At 36.7% G+C, this 12,787-nt stretch overlaps 1 protein-coding gene across 1 annotated transcript in view; it reads left to right on the top strand.

Annotated features, from left to right (window-relative positions):
• Positions 1 to 12,787, top strand: part of ELL (elongation factor for RNA polymerase II) — a gene marked incomplete in the record, with an annotated part of 317,829 nt that overhangs the window by 222,920 nt on the left and 82,122 nt on the right. Inside the window, 1 exon segment of the mRNA XM_053702960.1 lies at positions 6,266 to 6,390. Coding sequence (XP_053558935.1) covers positions 6,266 to 6,390 — 125 coding nt within the window.

Below are 12,787 nucleotides of genomic sequence, written 5' to 3'. Positions count from 1 at the left end.
CCCTTCGGTAGCCTTATGCATGGAAATTCTAGGTCTTATGACTGCTGCATCGGACGCGATCCCCTTTGCTCGTTTTCACATGCGACCTCTTCAGCTCTGTATGCTGAATCAATGGTGCAAGGATTACACAAAGATATCTCAATTAATATCTTTAAAACCGATTGTACGACACTCTAACGTGGTGGACAGATCACCATCGTTTAATTCAGGGGGCTTCTTTTGTGCTTCCGACCTGGACTGTAATTTCAACAGATGCAAGTTTCACAGGTTGGGGAGCTGTGTGGGGATCTCTGACGGCACAAGGAGTTTGGGAATCTCAGGAGGTGAGATTACCGATCAATATTTTGGAACTCCGTGCAATTTTCAGAGCTCTTCAGTCTTGGCCTCTTCTGAAGAGAGAATCGTTCATTTGTTTTCAGACAGACAATGTCACTACTGTGGGATACATCAATCATCAAGGAGGGACTCACAGTCCTCTGGCTATGAAAGAAGTATCTCGAATTCTGGTTTGGGCGGCATCCAGCTCCTGTCTAATATCTGTGGTTCATATCCCAGGTATAGACAATTGGGAAGCGGATTATCTCAGTCGCCAAACGTTGCATCCGGGCGAATGGTCTCTTCACCCAGAGGTATTTCTTCAGATTGTTCAAATGTGGGAGCTTCCAGAAATAGATCTGATGGTGTCTCATCTAAACAAGAAACTTCCCAGGTATCTGTCCAGATCCCGGGATCCTCAGGCGGAAGCAGTGGATGCATTATCACTTCCTTGGAAGTATCATCCTGCTTATATCTTTCCGCCTCTAGTTCTTCTTCCAAGAGTAATCTCCAAGATTCTGAAGGAATGCTAGTTTGTTCTGCTGGTAGCTCCGGCATGGCCTCACAGGTTTTCGTATGCGGATCTTGTCCGGATGGCCTCTTGCCATCCGTGGACTCTTCCGCTACGACCAGACCTTCTGTCGCAAGGTCCTTTTTTCCATCAGGATCTCAAATCCTTAAATTTAAAGGTATGGAGATTGAACGCTTGATTCTTGGTCAAAGAGGTTTCTCTGACTCTGTGATTAATACTATGTTACAGGCTCGTAAATCTGTATCCAGAGAGATATATTATAGAGTCTGGAAGACTTATATTTCTTGGTGTCTTTCTCATCATTTTTCTTGGCATTCTTTTAGAATGCCGAGAATTTTACAGTTTCTTCAGGATGGTTTAGATAAAGGTTTATCCGCAAGTTCTTTGAAAGGACAAATCTCTGCTCTTTCTGTTCTTTTTCACAGAAAGATTGCTAATCTTCCTGATATTCATTGTTTTGTACAAGCTTTGGTTCGTATAAAACCTGTCATTAAGTCAATTTCTCCTCCTTGGAGTTTGAATTTGGTTCTGGGGGCTCTTCAAGCTCCTCCGTTTGAACCTATGCATTCATTGGACATTAAATTACTTTCTTGGAAAGTTTTGTTCCTTTTGGCAATCTCTTCTGCCAGAAGAGTTTCTGAATTATCTGCTCTTTCTTGTGAGTCTCCTTTTCTGATTTTTCATCAGGATAAGGCAGTGTTGCGAACTTCTTTTGAATTTTTACCTAAAGTTGTGAATTCTAACAACATTAGTAGAGAAATTGTGGTTCCTTCATTATGTCCTAATCCTAAGAATTCTAAGGAGAAATCATTGCATTCTTTGGATGTTGTTAGAGCTTTGAAATATTATGTTGAAGCTACTAAGTCTTTCCGAAAGACTTCTAGTTTATTTGTTATCTTTTCCGGTTCTAGAAAAGGCCAGAAAGCTTCTGCCATTTCTTTGGCATCTTGGTTGAAATCTTTAATTCATCTTGCCTATGCTGAGTCGGGTAAAACTCCGCCTCAAAGGATTACAGCTCATTCTACTAGGTCAGTTTCTACTGCCTGGGCGTTTAGGAATGAAGCTTCGATTGATCAGATTTGCAAAGCAGCAACTTGGTCCTCTTTGCATACTTTTACTAAATTCTACCATTTTGATGTATTTTCTTCTTCTGAAGCAGTTTTTGGTAGAAAAGTACTTCAGGCAGCGGTTTCAGTTTGAATCTTCTGCTTATGTTTTTCATTAAACTTTATTTTGGGTGTGGATTATTTTCAGCAGGAATTGGCTGTCTTTATTTTATCCCTCCCTCTCTAGTGACTCTTGCGTGGAAAGATCCACATCTTGGGTAATCATTATCCCATACGTCACTAGCTCATGGACTCTTGCTAATTACATGAAAGAAAACATAATTTATGTAAGAACTTACCTGATAAATTCATTTCTTTCATATTAGCAAGAGTCCATGAGGCCCGCCCTTTTTTTGGGGTGGTTATGATTTTTGTATAAAGCACAATTATTCCAATTCCTTATTTTATATGCTTTCGCACTTTTTTATCACCCCACTTCTTGGCTATTCGTTAAACTGAATTGTGGGTGTGGTGAGCGGTGTATTTATAGGCATTTTGAGGTTTGGGAAACTTTGCCCCTCCTGGTAGGAATGTATATCCCATACGTCACTAGCTCATGGACTCTTGCTAATATGAAAGAAATGAATTTATCAGGTAAGTTCTTACATAAATTATGTTTTTAAACAATTTTCCAAATTACTTTTATCACCAATTTTGCTTTGTTCTCTTGTATTCTTAGTTGAAAGCTAATCCTAGGAGGTTCAAATGCTAATTTCTAAGCCATTGAAGTCCGCCTCTTCTCTCAGTGCATTTTGACAGTTTTTCACCACTAGAGGGTGTTAGTTCATGTGTTTCATATAGATAACACTGTGCTCAGGCACGTGAAGTTCCAGTGAGCCAGTTTTGATGGGCTAAAATGGATGTCTTTCAAAAGAACTGAAATAAGGGGGCAGTTTAGAGGCTTAGATACAGGATAATCACTAAGGTAAAAACTGTATTTATATAGCTTTGTTAGTTATGCAAAACTAGGGTATGGGTAATAAATGGATTATCTATCTTTTTAAACAATAAAAATTCTGGTATAGACTGTCCCTTTAACTTCAACTGCTATGGCATTTACCTACCTATTAGTGTTGTGAAAACAAGTGCAATATACATTCCCCCCCCCCCCCCTCATTCGCTGTGTGCTATATTTGAGAATGCAGAATTATTTGTAGTGGAGCCCACATTTGGAAAACACAATTACTTTTTTATTTACCTGACACATGGACCAGGTAAGCTAGGGATTGTAGCACCTTTGAGTATTTGGCTCCAGTGTACTACAGTCTGACTAGTGAGTGTACGTTGTATCTGCTGGAACCCCATTAGTTGTATCAAAATCACCACCTGACCTAATTTGACTCGGTCAGAGAATCATGATAATCACATTGTAATTCCGTAATTGTACCCCTCCAACCAAGTTCCTGTAGATCCTGGTTCACAATAGTGAATAGTGCCCTTACAAAAGTGAGGGCACCCAGCTTACAGTTTTACTGGTGACATGTACCTTCTCATGTTACAGTGAAACATTTAACTTCAAAACACGAATGTGGATATAGTCTTTCTTGAAATGGTCTCCTTGTTGTTTCTGAGCTCTCTACTCTACCACCACATTTCTACTCCACCAAGAAAAGGTATGATGGTGATGACCACACTCTGGGGCTCCTGTACTTTCTCTTGTTGGAATATTCCATCCTTGGTACCATGGGCCTGACCCTGATTGCACTAAACATAAAGCTATGGGGATATAAGACAATATCCATGTAGGTTATAGTCCATAAGCTGATACATTGGTGTGTGGCATGAAGTAACAGTTGTAATTTTGGGTTGTTTATGCACATTGTGTTAGTGAAAGGATTTTTAGTTGCTGCAATATAACATTAGATAGGCAAGTCACTATTTTTTATAAGCATAGTATATGACCACAATTAAGCACTTAAAGGGACAGTTTACTCAAAAAATTTCTCCCCTTTAATTTGTTCCCAATGATCCACTTTACCTGCTGGAGTGTATTAAATTGTTTACAAGTAGCTCCTTTACCCTTATATTGGCAGTTGAAATTGTTAATTTAGCATGTGGTATCCCCACCTATTCTGAAAGTTTGTGGCCGCGCGTACCAGCTATAGATGAGCTTTGTAAACACAGCCAGCAGAAGAAATGACACTCCCAGTGCGATATAGCAGAGATATAAGGTAATAAAATGTTGATTTTCCATTTTTCTCTCAAAGTATTGGTGATTGTTTTAAGGACAGATATAAGATACAGAAGCAGGTATTTGTGCACAATGTGATACAGTAATGAGATCTGATTATACCTACAAGCTCAACCTATTTTATTAGGCTGTGGCTTCAAAACACAAAATCAGAGCTTTAATATACAGAAATAAACCTTAAAAAGCTAATTTTCATACATTTTTTACTCTGCAGTTGGTAAAAAAAGCAATTGTAAACACATTAAGGGAAAAACTATTTTACAGTATACTGTCCCTTTAATTCTAATAGGTGTGAATTCAAAAATAAATGTTTTGAAGCATTTAGAGCTGATATTTTTTTTAAAGAGAAATTGTATGTTGCAGGAGACTTACTCCTTGAAAGCCAGTTAAATGTTGGACTCATCTGCTCTTGGCTGTTAGATATGGATATACATGAGCTGTTGCATTGATAAAGCAATCTATTTGTAGCATGTAGCTGGGTGAAGGATTAGAAGTCTGAGACACTCTGTTCTCTTTAGGCTCAGTGGGAAAACGTTTTCAGTGGTAAAATGCAGGGAATGTCGACTGCACCAAGGTTAAAAAAATATACCTATATATTGATCTTATGTTGTCTGCCATGTAAAACCATGATTCTAAATTTCTGTCTGGCACTTGTCACCTATGACACTTAGACCTCTTATGGATGCAATAGTGTAAGTCCCCATTGTTTTGGAGGTGTTTGAACAAAAGACTTGCAAAAAATACTATGTGGTTAAGGTTTGCACAGGCCCGACATTACATAAGAACCAGGACAATTCACATCCTGTGACTGTTATATCATATAGCCCAGATAGATAAAGGTGGATATGGTCTTGAAGGGATCTGCTGGTATGTGCAGATATTATGCATCACAATACAGCAAGGACTGGGCCTTATGGAAGCATCTTGTGCTGTGTACTTATTGAGCTGCCTATAGTCGACCAAATTGTGTGCTGAAATCCATTTTACTGACAAATACAATGGAGGAGGCTATCAAACTGTCTAAAGGCTTGATAGCTTCAAAGTGTAATGTTTTCATATACAATCCTATATCTAGCTGATCAGTGACAGACACCCTGGTGGCAGCACCTTGCTGATAATAAAAATAAATAAAAACAAAACAAAACACACAAAGGCTTCCACCACCTTATTTAGCCCAGTATGCAGGACACTGCCGGACCCCAATGCACATTAACACTAAAGGACCCAGAAAACACTTAGTGCTGCAAGGCGGGGCATTACCGGGTTCCCATGCAGGGAAAAACATGGTCAAATTCACAAAGCACTACAATGCAGCACACTGCCAGCTCCTGATGCAGATTAACACTGGGAGCTTGAAAATACATGTGATGTGTGGACAGCAATAACATCTGTATGTGCTAGTGGGAGTGTTTTTGGTTTTTTTTAGTACAGAGAATACAACAGCATTTATATATTAGTATATGTGGTGGTTTAAACAGGCAAAAATAGCTATTTCAAATCACAATGTAAGGTAAATATCTGTTTACACTCTAGCATGTAAAATGGATCACTGGAAACACATTAAACGGTTTACAAAAAAATTCAGTACACAATCCCTTTCAGATTGTTACTGTTGACGTTTCCCTCCCATAAAATGTTCTTTCCAGCAAATATAGTGGTGGACGCCTGTGATAAGGGAGGTGACTGACACCAGTTTCCATTTCCTGGGTTGGTTTGCACTATTCAGTAATATGTAAAACACCTTTTTACAGGGGCTAAACACAGTTATGTGAAAGCAACCAGTCATTAATTAAATGCTCTCACTCAGTGTTTATTTTGCACTTTTGTCCCATTTAATGGACTCAGTTGATAACACACATGTATGGAGCAGTGGATCTTGTCATGTGATCAATCCAAGGCTCCAAACTGTCAAAATGTGTTCGGGGAAGATTGATTATAGTTGAATGCTTTTTTGGCTAATTTATGAGGGAAATGGTATTCTTATTGCCTCTGCGTCATTTACTTACCCTCAATGTAATTTCAACCCCAGTGCTGCCACTCTGTGGATGTTTCTTGTTTTTTTGTGTTCCTTGACTGTATGCTTCTTTATTTTCTGATTGTCTAATGGGTTCTTTATTATAGGTGGCAAATCTGAGTGCCAAAGAAAGCACATACACTTTAAAAGACTGTATGTACAAGGAGGTGCAGAAGGACTGGCCTGGCTACTCTGAAGGAGACCAGCAGCTGCTAAAAAAGCTACTTGTCCGGTAATAATAATAATATTTTTTTTACCTCCTTGGTAGTTTAAATACCAACACACTTAAAGGGACATTAAAGGAACAGTCTAGTCAAAATGAAACTTTCATTATTCAGATAGGACTTGTAATTTTAATCAACTTTCCAATTTACTTTTATCATCAAATTTGCTTTTTTCTCTTGGTATTCTTAGTTGAAACGAAACCCAGACAGACTCGTATGCTAATTTGCTTTTCAACATAGACTGAAAGTACACGTGGGCCATATAGATAACACTGTGTTCAGGCACAGAAAGTTATTTATATTTAGCACAACAGAATGCTAAATGCAAGGCAATAGATAATAAACAGTCATGTGATCAGGGGGCTGGAAGAAGGTTCTTAGATACAAGGTAATCACAGAGGTAAAAAGTATATTAATATAACTGTTGGTTATGCAAAACTGGGGAATGGGTAATAAATGGATTATCTATCTTTTAAAAAAATACAAATTCTATTGTAGACTGTCCCTTTAAACACTAAATACATTTCTTTTGCAAGATATGACGAGTCCACGGATTTTATCCTTACTTATGGGATATCGCCTCCTGGTCAGCAGGAGGAGGCAAAGAGCACCACAGCAGAGCTGTAAATATAGCTCCTCCCTTCCCTCCCACTCCAGTCATTCTCTTTGCCTGTGTTAGTAAGATAGGAGCTGGCAAAGTGAGGTGTTTAGTTTCTTCAATCAAGATTTTATTATTTTTAAAGTAGTGCCGCTGAGTACTGCTTTGTGCTGGGGTGTTGCCTAGACCAGATCAATCTCTTCAGTAAACAGCCATTTGGTGGCTTTAAGGCAATAGGAACTGGTGGGATTTTATTCTCACTGCGCCTCCTATACATGTTGCTGCCCTAAATACAGATAGCCTAAGCACTCTTAACTCAGGCTTATCTTATTCCACAGGGCTTTGGGAGGGAGAGAGAGACCTCTGGAAACCTGATGGATGCCATGCTGTCGCACAGCTTTTGAGGTAAGTGCTGACTTTTTATTCTGACTTAGATCTCAGAGAAGTGGAGCACTGTACTTAATGGTAAGAACTCCTAGATTTAAAGGAGGGACCTTTCCAACAGTATATTCTTAGCTGGGGCTACAGGAATACTGACAGCTGAGACTTTGGTGGTTGTTCTAAGTACACTGAGATGAAGACCGTTTGCAGTGTTGAAAGCAGAAACAGTAGACAAACTTGTCCACAGGTTTTCTGACGGCTCCGTTGGCCTTATAACTTGTTTTTTTAGCAACTTGAGGGGCTAGGAGCTTGATATTTGTTTTGGGGATCACTCGAGCTGTGGTTATTTTACTTGCAGTGGGGAGTGGTATTTTATTCATGTTAATACTGACGTCAGTATCTGGTAAACAGTGCCTAAAGTTTAGCCCCAAGTTTTGTTTGCAGCAGCCGGTTCCCGGTGGCGCAATTAATAAATCAATTAGGATGGAGACCGGGAGCTGCATGTTATTACGCCCACAATGGGCGGAGGCTTGTGGCCATTTTTAGTGTGTTGCGCACTTTGTTTTCGGCTGCTTTGGTCAATGTCGGGTAATTATGTATCCGTATCGCCACATGACAGCACGGGACGCTGGGTTCTATGGGCTGGACTCTAGACATAGGTGCCCTGAATCTGTAACTTGTCTTTCTTACTCCCGGTCGTTTAGTATCAATGGCGACCGGGAGGGGATGTTAACAAGCCCACGGGGGCGGAGCTATGTGTCTTGGAAAAGGTATTGAACAGTATAGCTCACTCCAGATATAGCCTCCTTCACTAGTGTAGTCTTCTCACAAATGACTGCACCATAGGTTTTAGAACAGAGTTAGTAGGATAAGAAGGGGCGCTAAAATAGCAATCTGGATGTTGATATCTCTCAAAATTTATTGGTTAAATAAATAACGTGATAAGGTGCAATAAATATATTTAAATAGTGGATATTAGATTTTTATAATTGTTAATTTGTATATTGGGAATAATAACTAAATGATAATATTAACTTAATAACATTTTCCCAAAAACTTTTATATATAAGGGTCAAGGTAAGTGATTTTCATAGGTGTTAAAAATGACAGTATCCCTTTAAATCTGTGTGCAAATAAATATATAATGTGCTAGGGATGTGTGACTGGACCGTGAGTAGGGTGTAGTGTACAAATGTTGAAGTGGCTTATTATGGGTGAATTAATATGGGTGAATGATTAACCTAAATAATAAGTTACCTGATGTATCAGGTGTGTATTCGATTAGACGCAAAGATGAAGGAAAAAACTCAATATTAAAAATCTCAATTCAAATGACCATAGAGATGAAGTATAAATAAACTAATTTATTAAACACACAGAAATGGATAGATACTAATGAACTAGCTACAATCTAAAAGTAGATATTAACACCGGTGTTAAATTATATTAAAAACAATTCATAAATAATAAAAACTAGAGCAGTACAATCAATAGGTAAAAGCTGATCAGTAAAAATATATTCTTAAAATAATTATAAAAAACCCATAGGTGATACCTTTGTATCGTTCTGGAGTACAAGTAAAAGGTTAGATTAGATCACCAATAAGAACCAGTGGAGCAGTCTCCCTTGATGTGTTAACAACCTGTTTTGAATGTTTCAAGATAACATGTGTCACAGTGGACACACTGTTGCGAAGTTTTTAAAATAATCTTTTATGTAAATATTAGTCAGAACGCTTTAAGGCAACAAATAGTCCACAATTTCTCCTTTGTTCTTCTGCTGCCGTTTTTTTTAAAGTTCCTAAAATCAGGTTATATCACAGTACCTTTGTATAAATTTATTTCCTTCTTCCGTGTATTTTTCCTTTCCGTCGGCGTTCCGTTTGTTAGATTGACTGTAGGGTCACATGGATTTCGTTAACCAATAACTCCAGATCTTTGCTTAAAATAAGTGCGTGCACTATTTTCCTTTGAGAATCTTTGTATATACGGCTCCTCTCGCTGTACCAATACTAACAGAGGTTTATTATTTCAAACCTCGAGTTAGAAACAGCGGTCCTGGGTGCCTAATTCAATAATAACAGCTGTAGGGCTAGATCAACGCGTATCGGCATCAAAGCCTTTTTCAAGATGCCTGTCAGCTCATTTTTGTCTCCTTTTAAACTCTCTTTGGTCAGTAGGTGGAGCATCATGTGAGCAGTCATATTAACTCCTTCATATCGAAACAAAACTAAAAAAAAATTTCCTCAAATGTTCACCTCTGATATATCCATATTGTACAATAGAGAATCCATATGTGGTCTATGGAAAGAATCCTCATTGTTTGCACTTCGCTCTTTATGGAGCAAAAAATAAAATAAATAAGGCAAATTGAAAAACTTAGTAAAATGGTTCTTTGGTGTTTTTATTAGTTGCTGGTTCTTATAAATGGTTTATGTATAAATAAATACTCGCTCTTTCATTAAAAATTAGAGCATTAAGGTACAAAAAAGGCATAGAAATAGGAAGAAATCTAACAATTGATCATTTTTATTTTATTACTATGTTTGCAAGACTTGCCGTTGTGGCACGGATAAAAACCTTTTAGTTCAGCACCTTCTAGATCTTTGTTTTTATTTATTCCACATTTAGTACAATATTCGCTAGGGCAAAGTATGTTTTTAAATTTTTTTGCCTTTCTGTAAATGAACTTGGGATGATCTGGTATTTGTCTGCCTATGATGGGGTCTTTCTGTAACAGATGCCAATGTTTGTTGATAATTTTCTTAAACATCTTATGTTGTGCAGAATAGTTAGTGATAATGGGGACCTCAATTTTCTCAATTTGATTTTCATAGTCTGCTAAATTATCTTGATTTTTACTCTCTTTAGTTAGTAGTTTTTCTCTTTCTATCTGTCTCACTTCATTTATTACGGAACTGATTTTTTTATTTTCATAACCTTTTTCTTCAAAACGCTCAGCTATTATTTTTGACTGTGCTTCAAAGCTCTCTATTCTAGAACAGTTTTTTCTAATTCTCAATAACTGTCCTTTCGGAATGTTTCTGATCCACTTTTTGTGATGGCAGCTTTTGTGATCTATATAGTTATTTGCGTCGACAGTTTTGAAGTGGGTTTTGGTCTCTATGCTTATCCACTATTTCCAATTTGATATCTAGAAAACTTATACTTTATTAAATTCATGTGTGAAAGAGCCCATATTTGTCTTTTAGATCTTCAAAGAATAGCTCTAAAAGTTCTATGTCACCTCTCCATATAATAAACAGGTCGTCTATGTACCTTTTATAGAGCACAAGGTTCGCACCCCATGGGGAAGTCTGGATCAATTCTTCTTCCAATATCCCCATGAAAAGATTGGCATAACTTGGTGCGAACCTTGTGCCCATAGCTGTTCCTTTTAGTTATAAATAGAAAGTGTCTTCGAAACAAAAATAATTTTTAGTGAGTATAAGATTTATACAGTCTAAAATAAAATTACCTTGTATTTCAGTCATATTTGTATCTGTTTTTAAAAATGTATTAGTAGCTTGTAATTCCAATTTATGATCAATGCTAGTATATAGTGCATTAACGTTGCATGTTACAAGGGTCATATTTTCTTCCCATTGTATGTCTTTAATACTATTAAGGAAGTGCGTAGAATCAGATAGATAGGATTGTAGCTTTTTTACATGGTCTTGCAGAAAATAATCAACATACTGGGTTAGATTCGCAGTGATGGAATCTATCCCAGAGATTATTGGGCGTCCTGGGGGATTTAGGGGGTCTTTATGGACTTTGGGTAGAAAGTAAAATGTTGGGGTTCTAAAATGTCTGGTCAAAAGAAATGTGTATTAGGATTTGTCTATTTGTTTTGCTTTAATTGCTTCATCAAGTTTCTCTTTTAACTGTGTGTAGTAAGTATCCCCTGGATCATTTTTTAATTTCTTGTAGGTTATTTTGTCGTCTAACAGTTTATGGGCTTCTTTAAGGTAGTTGATGTTACTCATAATCACTGTCCCCCCTCCTTTGTCTGCCTGTTTTATTATTATTATTATTATTATGTCTTTTCTTGATTGTAGATTTTTAAGAGCTTCTTTTTCTTTCTTAGTGAGGTTCCAGTTTATACATTTATTTTGTTCTTTATTTAGTTTATCTAAATCGAGCTTTACTAGTTTTTCAAAAGATTCGATAAAATTAAATTTTTCCTGTGTGGGAAAGAATGTTGACTTTATTTTTAGTCCTGTATGTATATACTGATTAGTTTGATTAAGTCCTTCACTATTTTTTATAATTTAGATTTTTTACAAAGTATTTTTTCAAGGTAACTTTCCTAATAAACTGGTTTATATGTATCAAATGTTCAAATGTATTCAGTTTTATAGTGGGTGCAAATGATAGTCCTTTGCTAAGAACTTTCTCTTCATCTTGAGACAATGGGGTACCACTTAAGTTGAAAATCCCTGTTTTTCTTATCTTTTTTTTGTTTCAGTTAATAGTCTATTTTGTTTAATCCTTCCCCCTCTGTTCCCTCTCTTCTTCTTTTTCCCTTCGGTAGCTCATTTGATCTTTCGTAGCCTCTTTCTAAAAAAATCCTTTGAGGGGCTAGGTGTACTATATGAATTATCTTTAGTCTCAAATTCCTCTCTCAAATCAGTTAGACATTCATATCTATTACTTATTATTGGTCCTCTTTCTTGTCTATCACTATCCTCTTTTTTTTTTTCCTTTCCTTTTGTTCTATTTGCCTTCTCTGATAACCACTATCTCTTTCTTTGATTTCTATTTTATTTCTCTGATATTCATCATCTCTTTTTCTATCATACCATCCTTCATGCCTAGTCCTGCCATCATATTATCTATCATATCGTTTTCCATTTTCATATTTATCTCTCCCTTCATAGTCTCTTCGATAGAATCATTTCTATTAAATCTTTCCTGTCTATCCATCCTATAATCATAGTCATTCCTGCTATATCCTTCCCTTCCCTCGTTTCTATAACCCCTATCAGGGAAATTCTGGTATTGTTTATAGTAGTTGTTCCTTCCATAGTTATAATTTTGATATTGTCTATAGTGGTTATTCTTTTTATAATTTTCACTCCTTGGTTATTTATATATCTAGTTCGTATATGAGGTTTATATTGTCTATGTTCTTCGTTTTTATGTCTCTACTGTTTATTCTCAGCCATATTTGGTCTAAAATTTATATATTCCTCATTGTGAGTATGTTTTGGTTCTCTATCTTTATCTGTTCTTTCTTGTTCTTCTCGCTCTATCTTGTTCTCTACTCTTTTTTTTTTACTAAATATTATACTATTTTTTTCAGCATTATTAATGTTTGTCCCTAAATCTTTTACCTCATAGTCTTCCTGATCTTGATCATATTTCTTCCATTTAGTATATAAAATATCTTTATTTAGCTCTTCCAATCTTAAACTAATCTC

The sequence above is a fragment of the Bombina bombina genome, chromosome 2, assembly GCF_027579735.1.
Source record: "Bombina bombina isolate aBomBom1 chromosome 2, aBomBom1.pri, whole genome shotgun sequence".
NCBI lineage: Eukaryota > Metazoa > Chordata > Amphibia > Anura > Bombinatoridae > Bombina > Bombina bombina.
The sequence above is the reverse complement of the archived record's forward strand: the minus strand, read 5'-3'. Positions and strand labels throughout refer to the sequence as shown.